The sequence below is a fragment of the Lithobates pipiens genome, unplaced genomic scaffold (assembly GCF_037356315.1).
Source record: "Lithobates pipiens isolate NorthernLeopardFrog02 unplaced genomic scaffold, aLitPip1_a1.2 Scaffold_18, whole genome shotgun sequence".
Lineage (NCBI taxonomy): Eukaryota > Metazoa > Chordata > Amphibia > Anura > Ranidae > Lithobates > Lithobates pipiens.
In genome coordinates this window covers 55,368,635-55,390,248 of record NW_027507758.1, presented here as the reverse complement: position 1 = coordinate 55,390,248, position 21,614 = coordinate 55,368,635, and the positions used below count along the sequence as shown (strand labels likewise).

At 44.1% G+C, this 21,614-nt stretch overlaps 1 protein-coding gene across 5 annotated transcripts in view; it reads left to right on the top strand.

The window, feature by feature from the left end:
• The window catches only part of LOC143987136 (echinoderm microtubule-associated protein-like 4), a 171,880-nt gene that overhangs the window by 69,069 nt on the left and 81,197 nt on the right, over window positions 1-21,614 (top strand). For all 5 annotated transcript variants that reach the window (XM_077485690.1, XM_077485689.1, XM_077485692.1 and 2 more), the window contains exon 2: window positions 9,663-9,845. In XM_077485690.1, the coding sequence (XP_077341816.1) occupies window positions 9,663-9,845 (183 nt within the window). The remainder of the gene's footprint in view (window positions 1-9,662; window positions 9,846-21,614) is intronic.

The window sequence follows — 21,614 nt, the reverse complement described above, 5'->3', positions numbered from 1 at the left end:
TGCTGTTGGCTCTGTCAAGTGGCATTGGACTTTGAAGTATACAGGGACCATCAGATGGGAGGTCAGTGAGCCACGGCCCAAGGAATCTGGTCATCCCTGGAGGAATCCTAGGGTTTCACGGAATCTTGGCTGCACAGTTACTGGTGTTCTCTGTGAAGAGTGGTGCCAATTGTGTTGTAAATGACGCATCAAAGCGTTTACTTTTTTTTTGTTCTAGTCCCGTCATGTGATCTTTTTGTCAGCCAGCTGTTGCTGCAGGGGGAGAGGAAAGGACGCTCGACAACACCTGGTTAACCATGAAGCTGTGACATTACCCATAAGCTCCTACAGCCCATCCATTGTCTGCTCTCCCTCTTTCCTGCAACTGGAACAGGGGAGCCGGATCCCGTAACCAGACTGAAGTGGGCAGAAAATAAGTATATTAATTAAAGGGGATGGAACATTTTTAAGACTAGTTAGGTTTATCCCAGAATTCTACTTTAAAGTGATACTAAAGTGTTATGGGCTTTTTGTTTTTGTTTTTCAAAATAACTAGTATGTTGTTCTTGCCTGCTCTGTGTAAAACCACTGCACAGAACAGCCCAGATCCTCCTCTTCTAGGGATCCCCGCTGGTGCCCCAGGGTGCTGCCGAGTGCCCCCACAGCAAGCAGCTTTCTATGGGGGCAGCCAAGCTGCTGTTGGTGTCCATTCAGACACTGAGCTGTGTCTCAACCCCGTCCCCTCTCGCCTCATTGGCTCACTGACTTTCATAGTAAGGTTGAATAAAGACACCAGTCCACCCAGCTCAACAGAAGTGAACATGTTAATACAGTGGGCACCTATGGATGCCAGAATGTACTTGGATCAAATCTGCAGACAGCCAAGAAGCGCTGAAACTAGGGGCGCCCTGTTATGCCAACTTGAGTAATTTTATCGTTCTGAAGTCAACACTTGGCCTGCTGGTTCTTATTGGTCATAGACCAGTAGTTGTCGGCTTATGCTGCGTATTAGTCCCGGACTTCACCAAAGACCTGCATATAATGTGCATGTTATATGTAGTGCTTTAGAGAAACGATAGAGGCATACTAGAGGAAAAGATGTTGAGCGTCTACAGATTTTATTGGTGATTGGAGACATGGTACATAAGATCATGAATGATTGGGGACAGTTTTCATTCAATTAGTAGAGATTTAGCCATTTACTCCCCACAAAACAAAGCTCTTGCCCACTACAGACTGATACTTGGGCACTCTATGGACCCTAGGAAAGGATGTGGCCCCAGGAGCCCAGGTTGGACAGCTGGAGTATAGACCAGTATTGATGAAACGCCACAATACTTAACTCCCTTCAGATGCCCAATGTCCCTCGCTGGTGTCTGCACTCCTGAGCATGCAAGGCCAATGGGAACAGCATCCAGGTAGAAGATGCAATCATCCCGGCACACAGGCACTGAGCGGATGTACAGTAAGCTGAGCTTCTCTTGCACAGCTCTGTGAATATTCCAAAGAAGACTGCGAGCTCACAGGTTTCTTTTAGAGAAATTGCATGCCTGCTCTGCAAAGAAAAGACTACCTGCTGTCAGTTTTCCAAGGGGTTTCTCTGGTTCCCTTTTAGCTGGAGGTGGGTGACCAGGGCCAGGCAACTTCCAAGTCTGTGTCTGTAGAATACAAGCGCCCACACAGCTTCATGGCTTCTGTGTAGTTTTGCAGAACTGCTAAGGGCATATTCAGACATATGTAAGTGCCTACTGTTTAGACATGTTAGCAGCTTCTTCTCCGAGCCGTTTTCCTTTAAGGCAGGAGCTGTCCAGATTTTGCTTTCTAGTGTTTTGAAGGCGTCCCTGAATTAATTTGGCTTAAAAGCCAGCTAAATGAAACAAAAATAGATTTATTGCTCACCTAGCCTGATATAAAAAGCTGTCAATGTAACTACCTTGATTGTTTCAGTGAGTAAAATGCCAGTAAATGTTGAGGCACGTCTGCTCAGGCACCTTCTTCCTTTGTTACATTTTTCTGCTGTAAACTTCAAATAGTTTTCTGTGTGTGGCTCAGAAGACGTGGGGTTTGCGGAAACACCATCTTTATGGTTAGTCTCTGCTGCAGTGTCTTTAGTTGGGAGAAAGTGTGTTTTGGCTTTTTTTTTTTTTTTTATTTTTTTTTTATTTTTATTTTTTTATTTTAACGGCTTTGCGTTCCTTTAAAGTAATATTTAACCACTTTTTTTTTTTTTTCATTAAAATAAAAAACGTACAATACTAACCTGCTTTGTGCAGTTCCCCCGCTGGCACTCAAGGCCCCTCTTCAAGTGCCCCTCACGAAACCTGCTTTCCATGGGGGCACCTGTGCTTGCGCTGACTGCATCTTGTGACATCTTTTACCATTTGCTAACAGGGCAATTTTTTTTTTTTGTACACACATGTTAAAGCCCCCCCCCCCCCCCCAATAAGTTTTATATACATGTTCTCAAAGCAAAGGCCCTGCTGCGTATAATGGTGCTAGTTGCAATCTAGCTCAATGCACAATATTTGCACAGCTGTTTATGAAACACAATTTTTTTTTTTTTGGGGGGGGGGGATTGCATTCAAATTTATTTTAGTAAACACAATACCCCAAACATTGAGTAAATAGATACCAACGTGTGACAAGGTTGCTTAAAAGCCCAACTTAACTTTGTTTAAAGTGCAAGTTCACTTTTTCGCAGGTAATGAAAAGGTAAACTAGCACCCTCCCCACACAGCCGACGACGCGGTCTAGGGATTTGAAAGCCCCACTCTTCTTTCCTGACCTTGCTTAGGGCTTCTGGGGCAGGTCAGAGCGATTCCGATTGGTCATGTGCCAGTAGGTGACCAATGTGAATTTCTCTGATCCATCCTGGAAGCCCTAAGGAGAAACTAAGAGAGAAGAGTAGGGCTTTCAAATCCCCACACTCCTGCATTGGCGAGTAGGCAGTGATGGCGAATCACCCAGATCAGACCAAAGTAGTGCAGGTACCTTTTTTTTTAAATCGGTACGACTTTTAAGTCGCACATATTTGAACATTTGTCATTGAAAAACATGGGGTGTGACTCCAAAGTCGCATGATAAGTTGCACAAGTGTAATTGGAGCCTAAATTGGCTAAAAATATTTTGCGTTAAAGTGTGCAAAGTCTTAAGGTTTGTTTTCTTTAGAAAGCAGACTCAGCCCACGTAGAAAAACAAGTCCCCTGTCAGCCTTCTTGTAATGAGGACCCTTGCTCTTTGTGTGGAAGCGGTACTTTCTCTGCAGAAATCGGACCCCCTGCTAAGTCAGTGCTAGTGTTCTTCAGTTAGCAAGAACCATGAGCTTTGCAGAGGTGTTGACCCAACTTCGCAAGGGACAAGTCTGACTTCAGCAGACTGACCACTAATTCCACCCAGAGCAAGGGTTAATTTCAGCAGGGAACCGGCTTTACTACTTGCGCTACAACTGCTTTCTGAAGGATACAGACTTGGCATTGCATTCACATTGCACACACTTGTTTCCATGCACTTTGAATGTATTTAGCTGATTAAAACTTGAATGTTCAATTTGGCTTTAATATGGTGATGGGCTGGGATTTCCTTCATTTCCCTTTGCCCAATTCTGGGTTTCATTTGCATACTGCACATTTCTGTACACACTGTGCTGTATTTCCCTGACACACATGGTCACAGGCTGTGGCAGCCCAGACAGATTTTTATTTTTTTTGTTCATTTTGCACGGTGCGGAAGCTCTGTATATTTTAATAGTCACATACGTTATGTTATTAACATACCTAGGCTTCATGTTCACAGCTGTGCTCCTGTAATTGGGATGACTGGAAGATAATTACCCTATATACTTTATCTTCACCCGTAAAGGTTCTCTTTACTTTGGCGACTGCTTCCCCCCCCCCCCCCCTTTCCAGTTTGAATTCTCCAGCATGGAAGACATCAGTCACCAGAAAACGTACAGAGTGCAGCAGTGCAGCTGTATGGCCTGGTGTATGAATGGGTGCTTTTCAACTTTTCCACCAGTTAGCGAACTCTGATATCTCGGCTGAGTCTTTGCCAGGACCAGTGACCCAGGCATAGTCCTCTGGGGAATGGACTTTAAATTGCAGCCAAGAATCTGGTGAACAGAGCCTTACTGTATGAGCCGTGTCTGTCTGAAGTTATACGCTTTTAATATTGTGCCCCATTTTTGCTTCCCAATGTCCATGATTGTGATTTCACAAGAAAAGCGGGACTATTAGTGAGTTTGGTTTTTATTGCTCATTTTATTATGTAAAAATATCTGTAAGGCTAGGTAGAAATGGAAGGCAATGTATAAAAGGATTTTCAAAGCTCATCTCCAGGGAAAGGAAGATGTGCTCCCTTGCCGTGGGGCTGCCCCTGCACTGCAAGGGTTAAATGCTCAATTAGACCGGGGGGGGGCATTTTTACCCACCTGATTCTCACCACCTTGTCAGCTAGCACGCTACTCTTGTCTTGCGCTCTGGCAGTGGACTATCCCTCAGTGTCACCCTGTCCAATGCTGGCCTATGGGCTCGCGTTTGGATTTAATGTTGTCAGAGGACCTCCGACTGCCAGAACATAGGGCAGAAAAGGCTGGTCTGGCAGCCTTCGAGGGGCGCCCTAGAACTAAATGAGCATTTGACCCTTAAGTTGGGCAGCCCCCACTGCAAGGGGGGCTTTTTCCCTTTGGCCTTTAAAGGGTTAACTTTGCTTTTAGAGAAAGAAATATATAATGCACGTATTTTTGCAGGGGAAAAAAGTGCTTTTGTTTTTTGCTGTTTTTATGAGCTTGCAGAGAATTTCACCTGCAATAAAGAAATCCGTTATAAAGCTTTAGGCTGGACTCACACCTATGCATTTTTGTGCTTTTTGCATTTTGCAGATTTGCCCTACAGATCATGTTCCATAGGAAACCATGGTAAATGGACTGTAGTGCAAATCTGAAAACTGCAAAAAGCACTAAAACTGCATAGGTGTGAATCCAGCCTTAGGAAGTGTTGGTGAACTACAAAGGGTGCTCATTATCGCCCTCGCAGTTCGTTGAGAACTACAAGCCAGCCGTTTGCCGCGGTGGCCGAAGGGACTTGTAGCTCATTCACAGATCACAGAATGAATGATGTGGATTTCCCCCCTATATTTTTATACAAACACATTAAAATCTGGTTCCACCAAAATTCATAATAGAATGAAAAGTGGATGCCGTCTTAATCAAAATTTTGCATTTACTGGGTGATGGGAGCATCTCGCCTTCTAGGTTTTGTATTAAAAGCCAAATAAAGTATGCAGTATGTTTAATGGGACTTGCAGGAGTTGAGTCAGTGCAGACTGGATGCAGAAGCTGTAATTCCCATATTACCTCTGAAGAATAGCTACATCCATGCCAAGTCTCGTCTGCTAATCTAGGCCTAAGTGTCCAAGCAGATACTTGGATTCTGCACAGAATTCCTCCTTTTTTCAGTCCTGGAGTTTGAAGCCAAGTGACTTACCATCAAATATTTTATTTTTATATTAATGATTGCGTGATGATGACTAGAAAAAAAATCCTTGGAAAATTGCTTTCAGATTAAAAATGTAAATTGTCCCTAGATTCCACAGGCCCTGTGTAGATGCTGCATTTTGGAAACAAAGAAAATCTCGGGATTTACCGTATATACTCGAGTATAAGCCGAGATTTTCAGCCTCTTTTTTGAGGCTGAAAGTGCCCCCCTCGGCTTATACTCGAGTCATCGCTGTCTGCCCGCTCGATCAGCGTGTCGAGCAGACAGACAGCGGCCATTCTGATTCAAAAGCCGCGCCTCCGGCTCCCCCTTCGCCTGTGATAGGCGGAACACTGAATTTCCCAGCAGCCTGTGTTCCGCCTATCACGGACTTCGTATCATCCTCGTACTACGGACGAGGATGATACGATGTACGTGATAGGCGGAACACAGGCTGCTGGGAAATTCAGTGTTCCGCCTATCACAGGCGAAGGCGGCGGCGCAGCTTTTGAATTTTACAATGGCCGCCGAGGCGCCGACGAACGAAGAGGGCACGGGACGGAGGCAAGGCACAGGACGGCACGGCACGGCACGGGACGGGACCGGAGGCAAGGCATGGCATGGCGGCGAGGCACGGCGGCGAGGCACGGAGGCAAGGAGGCTCGGCACGGGACGGAGGCTCGGGACAAAGGCTCAGGACACAGGTAGGCTGGACACACACACACACACACACACACACACACACACACACACACACACACACACACACACACACACAGGGATGGATGGACGGACACACAGGGATGGACGGACACACAGGGATGGACGGACACACAGGGATGGACGGACACACACACAGGGATGGACAGGCATGTCTTACCCTCGGCTTATACACGAGTCAATAAGTTTGCCAGTTTTTTTGGGGGTAAATTGGGGGCCTCGGCTTATATTCGGGTCGGCCTATACTCGAGTATATACGGTACATTTTGACACTCTTGTAGCACAGATAGTAGCACTGACAGTTTTTTTTTTTTTTTTTTTTTAACCTAAAATAAACCCACTTCAACTTTTGTATTTATACGTTCTTAACATTTGTTGCGTTAGGTTATGCATCTTATTGATCACATCCTAGAAATCTGGGATGTCATGGCCCATAGAAAGTACAGTCTTTTGTATCTATAAATGTCTCATGGAACACTAACTGTATTTCACTCTGACACTCTTCCCCTTCTTAGAGGTTATTGTGAAGTCAGATCACATGACACGGAAGAGGACCGCCGTCACACAAAGTCATAAGACTCAATGTGCACCAAACTGTGTCCTGGGCAGTAAATCTCATTTTCATAGCGCACAGTTGACTTTTGGGTTGACAAAAATGTCTTTTAGGTCTAAATCACTCTTATACCCCAAATTGTGAAGTGAACCGTGAATGAAAATGCTTCCCCTTTACTCTTAGTGGAAGACTGGTTCTGTCCTCCTCCAGGGGTCTGTGCTACCATAGATGAGTAATGGCCATACCCCTCATCACAAGCAACTGAACAGACTTGTAGTGTAGAGCAGCCTTTTTTCAACCATAGTGCCTTCAGGTTTTGTCATGGGTGCCTTGGCAAGATGGCTAGAAATTGCCCAAAAATTGTATACAAGTTACACAAAGCCACCATTTCAACCTTCTAGCTGCTGGCATCCTAACAATCGATGCCATCATTGGGTTGATAAGGATGTTGGGCACCTGCACAGCATCTTTGTTTCGCCCTGCCCCTCTCCGTCAGCTCTGGGATCAGTGAGCTAAAAAATCTGAGGAAGAAAAACATTGGAATACTAGTCACTACCAGTGTGCAAAGAAATATTTGCTTTGTAGGGCCCCTTTCACACATGCGGACAGTATGTTCGTTTTTCATCCATCCGTTTGCGGATGAAATACAGACTTGCATGCATCCCTATGGAATAATGGGTGTCTGCAGATGAACATCCGCTGACACCCGATATCGTCCGTCTCCGCTATGGTCCGATTCTGTAGATGGAGGAAAATCCTATTTTTCTATCCGTCTGCAGAGCGGATAGGATGAACACGGACAGACGGTCCGTGTTCATCCAATCCCCATAGAGGAGAGCGGAGAGCTGACAGGGCGGTCCCCCGCACAGTTTTGAGAAATGCTGGTGTAGGGGGAGAGGGCCTATTGGATTGGGGAGTGCCCCGGGCAATATGATCAAACCGTTAGATTTAACCTCTACAACTCCTGTGGACTGAAGCAAACTTTAATTTCTCCTATGAGCCACTTTATTCTGTAACTACCGTGGTAATTTCTTAAGGTAACAAAATAATACATATACATTTGTTTTGGTAATGTTCTTTTAAAGTTTTTATTATGCAATCCAGACAAAGACAGTAAAACATTTTTTTCTAATTTGATCAGTGTGGAAAGAAGTTACTGTTGATATACATTTTCAGTTTATAGGGTCCCTTTCACACAAAGGGTCTGATCAGGTCGACCTGTCAGTTTTTCAGGTGGACCTGGTTGGATAGTCCATTCACCCCTATGGACCAACAGATGTAAATGGACTTGTGTCCTTTTTACATTCGACTACCTCTGGTCCGATCCACAAAAAAAAAAAAAAAAAAGATGGAAGGGGATTTATCCTCCTCCATCTAGGCAGATCAGATTGGAGGGCAGTCGGGAGTAAACTAACAGTGGAGTCTGTGTACTTCCAGCTGCTCATAAAGCAGAGTGGGCAAGAATGGCTCCTCGTCCCTCTCTGATCAGTGGGCAGATCACCCCTGCTGATCTCAACCAATTCCACCCTGTATAAAAGGGGCCTAATCTGTCCTGTTTAAATAGACACAGACCTTAATAGAAAACTATTGCAAAGTAATTTATAAGTAAAGTCCCTTTTTAAAAAAAAAAAAAATTCTCTTTTTTTTTTTTGTGTAATTCAAAACATAAAAATATAAAATACTAATCCAATGAAAAAAGTTCAAATATATGGTTTAGAAAATTTTTAATTGAAAAAATAGAAGGGAAAACGATAGATAAAAACCCCAAAACCTGTTACTCGTCATTGTATTTGGCATGATGCCTCAATGCGGACAGTTTCTTTCAAGCAAATAGTTTTTTTGTGAATCTGTGACAAAGTTTATTACCAGAAGAAGGTGCAGATAACGGCACTTCCTGTTTTTAGCTGACAATGCTAACTTAGTACCTTGCAATTAGAAGCAGCATTGTCATTGCCATGTACTCTACCCCAGTGGGGTGTTGGGCTTTCTATCAGATAATAGGCAGCCCAAGGGCCACCTGAAGGAGTGCACAGGGCAGGCTGACAGCGCTACTGATGATTGCGAGTCAGTGACTTCGTAGTCGGCCTACTAGTGGAAGTGCTGTTTTTTTTCCCAAGTAAGACTTTGCAACAGATTCACACAAAACAAAAAAAAATAAAAAATTCTTTAGTGAGTAGACAATGTACAAAGAAAATGTCCACATACTATTTTATGCACTTTTGATCATGTGCGTTAAAATGCAAGGGTGCAAATCAACCCTAATAGTATTTATTTTCTAGTGTGCAAGTGTGAGCATGTGTCGTATGTTTGAATCTATTCTGGGAACCATAAACTTTCCAGTTTTTAGAGGTTTTCTAGTATATTCCTTGGGTTATTTTTCATTGAGTTGCAAATTTCCATGTCTGCATCTAGATGTTAAACCGTTTTTCTGTGCATTAAAAGAAATGTATGGGAATCTTCTTTTTTTTTTTTTTCTCTCTCATGCTTGCCAAGGTGGATACAGCATTGGTCCCCCCACTGGCTCCAAGACTGAGAACCAATTGATCAAACATCCCCATCACTCGGCTCTCAGGGCTCTCTGCTCTGCCCCCTCCTTGCTCCCTGGAGTGCTGGGCTGTGGAGGGAGCGGGAGCAATCATCTCAGGCTCTCAGCGGCTCGCTGAGAGGCTGAGCTGGGTGACGGTTCAGGCATGTGGGTGGATCCCGACTTCATTGTCGTGATCTTGCCCAAACCTGGACTGGCTGCGTGACATTAGCTGACAGCAGGCTTCAGCCCGCCGTCTGCTGAAAACAGGTTACAGTGCAGAATGGCCTGCACTGCTGGGATCCGTAAGAGAAGTACAGCCAAATGAGCTTTAATAGAAGTGAAATGATTTAACATTTACTTAAAGCCAGTTTTAAGATGCCAGAGCTGATGTTCTCCCTGCTTTTTCCCACAGATGATAGCGTTTCTGCAGCAAGCACTTCTGATGTGCAAGACCGTTTATCTGCCCTGGAGCTGAGAGTCCAGCAGCAGGAGGATGAAATCACTGTGCTTAAAGCTGCCTTGGCTGACGTGCTCAGACGCCTGGCTGTTTCCGAGGATCAAGTGGCAACTGTGAGAAAAGCACCTCCTAGCAAAGGTAATTGGAGCTTTTTACTGATGGACGCACCTTTGTTTACCGTTGAAGAAAACAGAAACGTTGGTACTTTACACAAAGCATTGGAAGTTCTCATTTGATGGCTGTAATGCAGACTCTCAGGCTTGGAAATTGGTGTTCCCAGAGTATAATCTTATCACCTAATAGAGGATTTTTTTTTTTTAAGCATAAGGTTAAAGTAGAATGCCAGCCTAAACCTAGATAGTCCTAAAAATGTGCCCTCCCCCTTACTAAAATCCCATGCATGTACCGCCACACACTGTGTTCAACTTTTTTTATTTTTGAATAGTGGAGAGGAATTAGAACTGGTCATGATGTCTGTGTCCCCATTAGGGAGAGTCATCCTCTGTCCTGTTTACCATATCATTCAAAGTTAAAAAGAACCCCAACATTTTGGATTCTCCCCAGAAAAGTAATGGAGGGGGGGAATCTTCCCCCTGAGGACAGTAGTTCTGTTGACTGGGGGGGGGGGGGGGGGGTGTCCCAAGGAATTCCCTTAATTTGTAGGGATTTCCCCTTTCTGTTTGGCTATGGGACAGGAAGTGAGGGTAAATCTCCCCTTTGGGACACAGATGGCAAAAACAAAATCTGACAGAGGTTATAAAACTCCCTCCATAGTTTTTTACTTTTAATCCTAACTTGTGTACATACCTCCTTATTTTCGGGCTACTCCAGTCCAGTCATGTACCCCTGTGTCAGCCAGCAGTGGCTGCAGGGGAGAGGAGAGAGCGCTTGATGACTGGGTTATTCGGGGAGCACTGATGTAATCAGTAGCCTCATATGTCTTGGCAGTTAGCCCTTCATTCTCTCCCCTGCAGTTGCCGCTAGCTGACACAGAGGAGTCAAGTGACTGGACTAGAGCGGGTCTCAAAAAGAAGTGGAAACTTTTTTTTATTATTTTTTTTTTATTTTTTATTTTTTTCACACAGGTTAAGGAGGGGACTTTTTTTTTTTTTTTAATACTAGTTAGGTTTACCTAACTAGTACTCCAGCAAAGCTAGGATGCAAGTATATGACCAGATCTCATTCAAATACATGTATTATACTTACTATTACCACCTCTTTTGAATGAAATCTCAAAGCTGACTTCCAGACATTTAGAGCTTATTAAAAGTCAACAAAAAATGTAGTTGCTGACTTTTAATAAACTTTCACTCACATGTCCCAGGATCCAGTGATGCGGCCGCCCGAACCCTCGGCTGTCTCCCTCATCTCTCCCGGTGCTGGCATTGCAAGTGTGGGCACCCGGCTGTGACAGCTTGCGGCTTCACAGCCGGGTGTGCACTGCGCCTTCTCAATGACCAGGCAATCTTCTGCGACCTGTGACGTGTCCCAGAAGATTGCAGGGAGGGGGGGGGATAAAAGGACTTCCACTCGGGCCGCCTAGGCGGAATTGGGAGCAGGTACCTGTCAAAACCTGGACTGTCACTGCCCACCATAAGAAAAAACATGCCAAATGTGGCATGCAATGGGGTGAGGAGTTCTTAACGCGGAGCTTCCACTTTTGGGTGGAACTCCACTTTTAAGGTACAACCATAGGCAGGACTTATATTTTATTTTTTTTCATTTTTTTTTCATTTTGGATAGAGTAAGGGAGGGTTATTTATTTTTGCCTTCTGTGTCCCCATTAGGTAGATTTACCTACACTTCCTGTCCCAAAGCCAAACCAGAAGGTGAGTAAAATTAAGGGAAACTTTTGAGGCCCCCCCCCCCCCCCCACGCCGTCAGAACTAGTGTCCCCATTGGAAGATTTCCTCTTACTGTTCTGGGGACATCTCATAGTTTGAGATTTTCCTTTACTTTCACTTTAAATACTTTTGCTGAGACAAATATGGTAAATCTCCCTTGATGAGAACAGAGTCGGCAATAAAAACTGACAGGTGTTCTAATCCCTCTTCCCGCTGTCCAAAGCTAAAAAAAAAAAAGTAACTAAAAGTTCTGCCTTTTTTAGTTGTACTTTAACCCCTTGTAAGAGTTGCATTCTGGGTGTGTTGCCTGTGTCTCTCTGCTGTTCTCCCTCCACTGGCCACTTATTCGGTATTGCGTAGCTGCAGCTGTGAAGTGACACTAGTTATGTAATGGCTGGGAAATTGGGGAGCCCCAGCGAGCATAAAGGAGGAATGGGAAGTATTGTTGGGGCTGGTGGTAGACTTTTGTGACTAGTCTGGATTGTACCTTGGGATTTCCAAAGAATCTATTTGTAGTAGATATTTTATGGATGCTCTTTAGCTGTCATAACCTGTTCCTCTATCCTTTGTGTAGACATGGAGAACAACAATTCTTCAAAATTTGCATAGACAATATAAATGGCAAAGGGAAATCCCCAGCTCCCCAAATCTTTCGTCACCTTCTGATCAAACTCTCATGATGGGATGTTTAGCTCTGGGAACGCCATTGCTTTTTTAATTTTACTGCCAAGCCCTATTGCTGATCCCGTATTGACAGATACTGAAGCCATCCTATGAAGTGTCATATTCACTCACTCACTGCATGTAATTCCTAGTAGTATGAATGCTCCCAGCTGCTTCTGTTCTCATGCCTCCTTACCCAGAGGATTTACACCCTTTAACTGCTGCAATAAATATTCAATAAAAAGGGGTACATGAGGGTGGTGTGCTAGCTTTGAAGGCCTCAGAGTTTCAGTCATTGTAGATAGCAGGCCTGGACAGGAATTTCAACTCTAGCAGTGCCTAAAGGGCTGTTGTGTCTGAGAACATCTGTGGACTGGTTATGTCAGCATAGTAAGCCACCGTTCACACTGAATCTGAGTTTGGAATTGTGACAACTTCACTTGAAGTCACACGATTTTAAAGCCTCAGGTCAGTGCGACTTCTGGTTTGACATCTGTGCGACTTCATGTACAGATGTCTATGCAAGTCGCACCTGAAATCACAAAGTAGTGCATGGACCTTTTTTTAAAATGGTGTGGCGTGGCAAAGTCTGTCGTGCCGATTAGACAAGGTTCCATTGCTGACAATAGTATGCGACTTGACATGCGATGTGAACCTGTCAAATCGCATTACAAGTCACACCGATGTGAACAGGGGGCGAAGTCCTGTTTTAATGATTTAAAAAGTCTTCCAGCTTTAGACAGCAGATGTGTTTTTGGCTGGAATACTGGGTGAAAAAAAAGCATAAAAACAGAACTTCTATAGCCACCACGTTTAGACCCCTTTCACACTGGGGCGCTTTGTAGGCGCTACAGCGCTAAAAATAGCACATGCAAAGAGCACTGAAAGAGCCACTGCTGTGTCCTCAATGTGAAAGCCCTGAGGGCTTTCACACTGGAGCGGTGCGCTGGCAGGATGCTAAGAAAAGTCCTGCTAGCAGCATGTTTGGAGTGGTGAAGGAGCGGTGTATAACACCGCTCCTGCCCATTGAAATCAGCGCAGCTATACCGCTGGCACAACGCTGCTGCCGTAGTGCTTTGCGGTGGTTTTAACCCTTTCTTGGCCGCTAGCAGGGGTAAAAGTGCCCCACTAGCGGGCAATTAACACTGCAATGTTGACGGTAAAGTGCCGCTAAAAATAGCGGCGCTTTACTGCCATCACACCGACTGCCCCAGTGTGAAAGGGGCCTTAAGCATTGGTAAGCTGCAATATATAAAATTCTTCTGTTTTTTGGTTTATTACTGCTTTGACATCCTTGAATTTCGGTTGTTATACTGAAATTATGCCAGCGATTTCCTGAAATGTAAATGCCTTCCTAGCAGCTAATTAGCCACTGGATTGGGTTTAGAAGTGGCGGGAGGGGACTTCCCAGGGCAGGGGAGAGATCTGAGATTTTTTCTTTTCTTTTCTACAAGCTACCCCCTTGCTTCTGCTTGCAAGCAGAAGCAAACCCATGCATAAGTCATGCACACGTATGTAAACTGTGTTTGCACCACACATGTGAGGTACCGCCATGAATGCTATAGACCCAGTTCAGCAGGGACCGGATGAGATTCGATCCATCTATGGGCAGGCTGGTTGTACAACCAGCCTGTCGTTTTTATTTTCATGCTATTACCACTCCACGAAAAATTAAGTCAGCAGCTACAAATGCTGCAGCTGCTGACTTTTAATATATGAACACTTACCTGTCCAGGGACCCGTGATATTGACACCCCAGGTGATCTTCAGATCGGCTCTCGGGGTCCAGCTGCTGCCATTGCCGGTAAGGGAAGCCGGCAGTGAAGCCGTTCGGCTTCACTCCTGGTTCCCTACTGCGCATGCGCGAAGTGTGCTGCGCATTCGAATTGGGCCTGGCGGAGGAAGAAAAGGGGGGGCTGAGCTTCGGCGCGTTCTCTGGAAGTGGGGAGGGGGACTTGTCAAATGTGGCACCGGAGGGGGGTGAATAAGTGCAAGTTCCACTTTTGGGTGGAACTCTGCTTTAATGCATAGAATGCAGTAAGATGGAAAAAAAAAATGCCTTTTTATGACCATTTAGAAAAAATGGTTTCCGGTCCCCAAATTTTACAGCTAAAGCAGCTATTTAACATCTGTTTTCCTTCTTTCGATTTTACGAATAGCCAAAATACATTCTTTAGCGTGTGCAATAGAATTAAATCTTTATTGTATATGGTGACGGCTGTAATTTGTTTCCTGCATGGACCTATGTTTGTTCAGTTCAATCTTCCTCTTCCTCAGTGTTTTTTTGGTTTTTATTCCCTTTGGACTACAAATGTCTGGATGGGAAATGGTAACTGTACTTTCACACATTTTCTAAAGATGTATTTCAGTAAAGGATGTCACTCTGACTCAAAATATCCACCATGAAATCATTAGTGAAAAGCAGAGACACAGTATCTCTTCCTGATTGTCGTCTAACGTCAGGAAACAAAGTGACACATGTTTTATGTTTGCCAGTGTGCCTAGCTGTGAGGTTGTGGAAGGACAATGCCAAATGCTGTCCACAAAAAAGCTAAATATATATGTATAGATATATCTCTATATCTCTATATCTCTATCTCACTGGGCACTTTTACCACCTTCCTGCCCAGGCCAGATTTCAGGGCTGTCGCACTTTGAATTGCATTTGCCATTGCAGTCATGCAACACTGTATCCATATGACATTTTTATAAAAAAAAATTCACACAAATAGGGATTTCTTTTGGTGCTATTTAATCCCCACTTTTTTTTTTTTTTTTCGCTAAACAAACGACTAAAGACAGAAAATTTTAAAATTACCCCCCACAATTTTCACAGTTATAAAAATCTTGCAAACGGGTAACTTTTTTCTCCTTCACTGATGTGCGCTGATGAGGGTGCACTGCTGGGGAGGCACTGGTTGGCAGCACTGACTGTCGCTGCACTGATAATCAGGACACTAATGATCAGTGGAAGACAGATACCGCTCTAGGCAGAGGTTCCGTGAGACACGCCCTGTTAAGACAATCAGGTGCAAGCTCTGCAGTGGATAAAAGAGCAAGAAAAATCCTAGATGGCCACACACCGATACAACACCTTTATTGTGAGATATAAAATCCAAAGCAGTCCATTCTATGCAGAGGTAGTGGCAAATAGGTTGCTCTATACAAAATCATTGCATAGAGCAGGTAAGTATGACATGTTTTTGTTTGTTAATGATGATTATGACAAATGCTTAAGAGCCGGTTCACACTGCAGGCGAGGCAAGGCGACTCCGACTTGCCTCGCCGCGACCTGCCGCGACCTCAGCGGCAACTTGCAGATGACTTCTGTATAGAAGTCAATGCAAGTCGCCCCGAGGTCGCCCAAAAGTAGTACAGGAACCTTTTTTCTGAGTCGGAGCGACTCGAGTCGCTCCTCTCAGAACGGTTCCATTGTACAGAACGGGGGCGACTTGCGAGAGCGAGGCGAGTCGTGTCGCCTCGCATCGCCCGCTGTGTGAACCGGCTCTTGAAGTTACTAAACCCACAACAGTAAAATCAGTCTGTATATGCAGCATAGCATGCTTGGTATACTCGCTGTGGAACTTAAGGGGTTAATCCTCTGCATTGTGTAAAAAGACTGTTTTATCCTGTATGCACAATTCCTCCCCATCCTGCACTGTCTGGGGAAGGCCAGCTAACACAGGCAGAGTAGCTGACCTGCACATGCTCAGTTGTCTTTTATGCTGTAGAGGACAGTTATTTATTCTCTGAGAAAGCCAGGTCACATGATATTGGCATCACACATGTGGGAGTGTGTACAGGCTGCAGTGAAAATCTCCTCCTACCTGAACTCTCAGCACTGGAGAAACTGTGCAGATATTGCCTGTTGTTAAACCACTTCATATGCCTCCTTTGCATTCACTGCCCACTTTCATACCCTCCACACTTCTCTCCTGTACTTACTGCCCTCAGCACTCTTTCCTTTGCATACTGCCTGCTATCCCTCCCTCCATACTCTTCTCCTGCACATGCAGCCCCCTGTATCTTCTGCGCTTTTTTTTTTTTCCTCCACACACTGCCTACTATGGACCTACAGGTTCTTAAATGGAGCATTTCACACATTTTTTTGGTTTTCCAGTTTTATAAAAATGTAACCTACACAAAATGGATGAAAAACTGATGTAAAGGAAATGGAAGATGAATGTTTACTGATGAGAACTGAACATTCTTCTTGGGCCCCCTCCACATGGTATGGACTCCACCAGCTTAGTGGCAAATCTGTCCACTGATTTGTGTCCACTTTATGCAGATGGGACACCGACAGTTCCTCTCTCCTCTATGGGCGGTCCGCCTGTCTGTTTACACTTGACTGCCATCTGATCCAATTCGCTAGATAGATGGGGAACATAGCCCCATCTGTCTGTTTTTTTATTGAACTGGATGTCGGCGGATATAAACAAACATGTCTGTTTACATCCGCCACTCCCTACAGGATAATGGATGGTCTGATCGGATCCGCCTCCAAAACTGACAAGCAGACCCGATGGTTTCGCCTGTGTGAAAGGGGCCTTAGTAAAAACATGACTGAACGAATGATGCTTGTGTGAAAGAGGCCTGGCCCAGGTCTTCAGACTTTACTGATTGCTGGCGGCCATTGGCTTCCACGGCTTCCAGTTGTGTGAATATCTTCTCCTGGAGGATGACTGTCATTTTTCACTACAGCTCTCCAACTGGCAAGAGGCAGGCAATTAGCAATATACTGCTGTCCGCGTCCCTGATGGAATATAAGGCTTTCCCTCCAGCTCTGGCAACATGATGGGAAGTGAGGGAAATCCTCGGTGGAGACACGGACAGCAATAAAAACCTGAATAGCTTTCAGCCTCTTTTCACTATTCAAAAAACAATGTTGTCTCTAATTCTACTTTATTGCAAGGCTTTTGTTATGAAAAAAGCTGCATCTAAATGCTGTGACCATCTATCTTTTTATCCTGAAATGAAAGGGCCCTTTTTAAAATAGTAGTTAAATCCATTAAGCGTGGAAGATGTGTTTACTACTTTGATTTCTCAGTCTTGGCTCTCCTCCTGATCACCAAACGGGTCTGGTTTTGCATTCATTTCACATCTGGTGTTTGAGAAATGCCAGTTTTTTAACTTTTTGGCTGAGCCCAGACTGCATACATTGCTAATTGTCAGGCAATGTGATATTTGCAGACTTGCAGATTACCTGTTAGACGAAAGCTGTCATTTCAGGTGATCTGCCTCATGTCTGAAAATCAGTGTTTTTTTTTTTTGTTTTGTTTTTTCTAAACCACACACATCTTCCATTCACGGGCCAAGGTGTTGTTTTTCTTTTGCTATTGCACAAAGGTGTGTTTGTAGAGGTGTCGCAACAGATCAAAGACTGCTTACAAATATGCTCTGGGTGAGAAGCTATTTAATGATTTAATTATAGACACAGCACAGGTTAATACATTAGGAAGACTAGATCTAGAGTAGGGGGTTCCTTACCTGGGGTATGTGGACCTCTAAGTGGTCCATGAATGACTATCAGGGGTTCTGTGAGGGTCAGATAAAAAACAATTAAATTTACTATACAGATCTCCCTCTTGTTCCAGTTAATGGTTTTCTGTTAGAAGTGAAAGAAAATGCACCAAGCCGCTGCTTATAGCGCCAACCACTAAGCATCTCTTGAATGGTTGTTGGCCCATGTTTATCATTTAAATTTGTAGAATTTGTTCTCTGCACAAGTGCCTTCTTTTAGCACTAGCAAGTGCTGATTTTCATTTTCTAGTAGTAGTAGATTTGAACAAGATTTAAATGGTTTTAATTTGCACAAGATGATTGTATTTAAAGAAGTATAGCCAAAGCTCATTTTCTGTACTTCTCCTGTGCAGTCCTTTCTGCACTCCTGTGACCCATTTTCAGCAGACAGCGGGCTGAAGCCTGCTGTCAGCTAATGTCACAGAGCCAGTCCAGGCTCGGGCAAGATCACAACAATGAAGTCTGGATCCACCCACATGCCTGGATTGGCGCCGAACTCAGCCTCTCAGCAAGCCGTTGAGAGCCTGAGCCGGTCGCCCCCTCTACAGCCCAGAGCCCCAGTGAGCGAGGGGGGGCAGAGCAGTGAGCTGTGATAAACGAGAGATTGGCGGTGTTCGATTGCTCGGTGCTCAGTGTTAGAGGTGCTGGGGGACAGATGCAGCATCAGACCAGTGCTGAATCCACTAAGGCAAGGTAGGTATGATTCTTACAAAAACAAAAAAAATGCATCTTTTAATTTTTGTATTGGTGTCCATTACTTTTTTTTTCATGAATAGTGCATTCTTTGTTGGGATTGTTTACTTTTATGCAAACTTTGTGTTTGTCATATGAGGAAATCAAATTTCAATAAAATAAAGTACATATATTGCATGTAAAGTTGTGTTTATGGTCCGTAAGAACCACTGATCTAGAGCCACTTTTTTATGTTTTTAGGGGTTCTGTGAGGAGGATTGGTAGATTTACACTCTTATTTGTCCTGGTGACCTTATTTTGGAGGGAGAATCCTACATTTTACATTGCACTGGAATAGAGGAAAAAAAAGCTCTCAATGTGGATACTTGTGTGGGTGACCATTAAGAGGCTTTCCTGTACTGTGGAGAGATTTCAGCTCACTTCTGTTGTCACTTTGATATTGAGTATAGGGAAATTTCTCTCTGCTGCATTTTATATTTTTTCCCCCATGCAATGCAATGGTGTGAACTGGACACACAGGGGATGGGGGGGGGCGTTCTGCCTTGTTTTGCAGTGGGACTGTGCTGGAATAGCTGCCAAACGCAGTCCCACCATACCTGATGTGAATGGCCCCATGGAGTAGGGAATTGTGGAAAGGTAAACACCCAGTTGGGAGAGTACATATTATGGAAGAAGGCAGGGCCTGTCTCAGCCCATCAGGCTCCAATCCACAATTCTTGAAGTTTTCTTTAAATCTGAGTAAAGTGTACGCATTGCCTACCATTCAGTGCATTGGAGAATAGCTGTGAAGTAATCGATGAATACAAAGTCCTCATGGTGTTGTATGTGTTGCTTAGGCAATAAAAAATGTAAGGCTTGTTCTACTCTGGTGCTGCAGAAACACTATTTACTAATTTCTGACATAATTTGGACTATGAGCTCATGCACACGGGTAAAAAATATGCCACTGCTTGAGGTGTCTGCCATTTTTTTTTTTTTTTATGCCATTGAAAGCACCTCTAGGTTATCTTTATGTTCAGTATGTCGTTTACAGGTGTATTTTAGAGCTGCTTTATTCCCCAAACCAGAGAGAAGTTTTCCAGCATAATTGTATCCCTGTACACACAAGGCTTCTAAACGCCCGCTTATGTACATACATTTTTATTCTAGTGTCTGGAATAAGTTAATATTCTAGCCAGTAGATTGACTTTTGCTCATACACCTCTAAACACAATGCACACTTGCGTACGTGCCTAAAAACATGGCAGTGATGGCATTGGAGGCGCTTTTTTGGCAGCATATTTGTTCATACGCCTGTGTGCACAAGCCCTAACATACTCCTATTAGACAAAGAAAAAATAAAAGCCTTACTATAATTTTGTTATAGAAGAAAGCTATCAGTCCTGGCTTGTTATAAAAGCAAGCATAACAGCAGGTAAAATTTATTAAAGAAGGCTTTCCTCTTTTGAGGGGAAGGTTTGCTCGCCCTTCCAGTCGAGCCTCCACCGGTGCTGTTTAACTACTTTTAAAGACTGCCCACCACAGATATACGGCAGGGCAGCTGTATTGCACGAAACGACGTACATGTATGTCATTTCATGCAGTAGACAGTGGGAGTGCATAAGGGTAGCCAATCGGCGGGATCTGCCAATCGTTTACCCAGAGAGGCAGAGCGGCGATCTGCCTATGTGGACAAGACAGATCGCTGTACTTACAGGGGAGAACACAGTGATCTTGTGTTCCTGCTAAGCAGGAACACGGATCTCTGTGGTCTCCCAGTCAGTCCATCCCCCACACAGAAAGCATCCCCTAGAGACACACTTAACCCTTTCATGGCCCCTGGTGTTAATCCCTTCCCGGCCAGTGTCATTAGTACACCATTACTGGTAAAACAAAAATAAAGCATCCATAAAAATATCCCATAGTTTGTAGACGCTATAACTTTTGCGCAAACCAATCAATATACGCTTGTTAAGATTTTTTTTTTTTTTTTTTAACATAAAGTTTATTTAACCATAAAAAACACAATTAATACAATCCAGAATCAGTACAGTTTAGCCAGACATTGTAGCACAATCAATAACCCTGTTCTTTATCAAATACATACACAATCAACCGGGGTATTACTGTGGGGCATAGCCCACTCTCAGCCCTTGCAGCCCGTCAGCATCTAGCGTGCAAATATAACAATTGATTGAAATACACCACCAGAGGGGGGGGGGGGAGGGGAGGGGGGGAGAGAGGGGCAAAAGCCCGCCATGTCCCCCCCCACGACCGCCACCCAACAGCCCCAGGCCCACATCAGGCCCGGTTAATCCGGAGAAGAGCACCCGGCTACCCAATAGTCAGTTGTTTAGCCTCTACCCATTCCGCCCATATTCTATCAAACTTCCCTGGGCAATTCCTCCCCATGTAAGTTAATTTATATAAAGGCAGCGCATTATTGATAAGTTGCAGCCAGAGCTGCTTGGTGGGGGGTTGAGCTTGATTCCATTTCAAAAGAATAGCCTTTCTAGCATACATAGAGGTGTAAAAGACAAATGGCTTTTTCCGCTGGGGAGCCTCGATGAAGGAGCATATACCCAGGAGGAGGGGGATTGGACTGCTGGGTACATTCAATTGCCCTATAGAATTGATGTCATCCAGGAGTTAAGATTTTTTTTACCAACATTTTTTAACAGAATACATATTGGCCTAAATTGATGAAGAAATTCAATTTTTTACAATTTTTTTTATTGGATATGTTTTTTAGCAGAAAGTAAAAAATGCGTTTTTTCAAGTCTTTTTTTTGTTTATAACGCAAAAAATAAAAACTGCAGAGGTGATCAAATACCACACAAAAGCTCTATTTGTGGGGGGGGAAAAGACCTCAATTTTATCTGTGTACTGCGTCACACGACCACACAATTGTCAGTTAAAATAACGCAATACTGTATTGCAAAAAATGGCCTGGTCATGAAGTGGGTAAAACCTTCTAGGGCCAAAGTAGTTAAGGTGAGCAGCCGAGGAACTCAAACCTCCACCTCCTGGAACCCTTGTTCAGCCTACTTCAGTCTGGTCATTTTTGGGAACCTTTCGCAAACCAAGTTGGAAGGTTTGCGTCATGCAGCATTCGGAATCATTCTGAAAAGCAGTAAGGGGGGTTGAGGAAGGAGACCCCCAGCTCCATGACCTGTTAATGGAAACCAGCATTGAGAAAATGTGT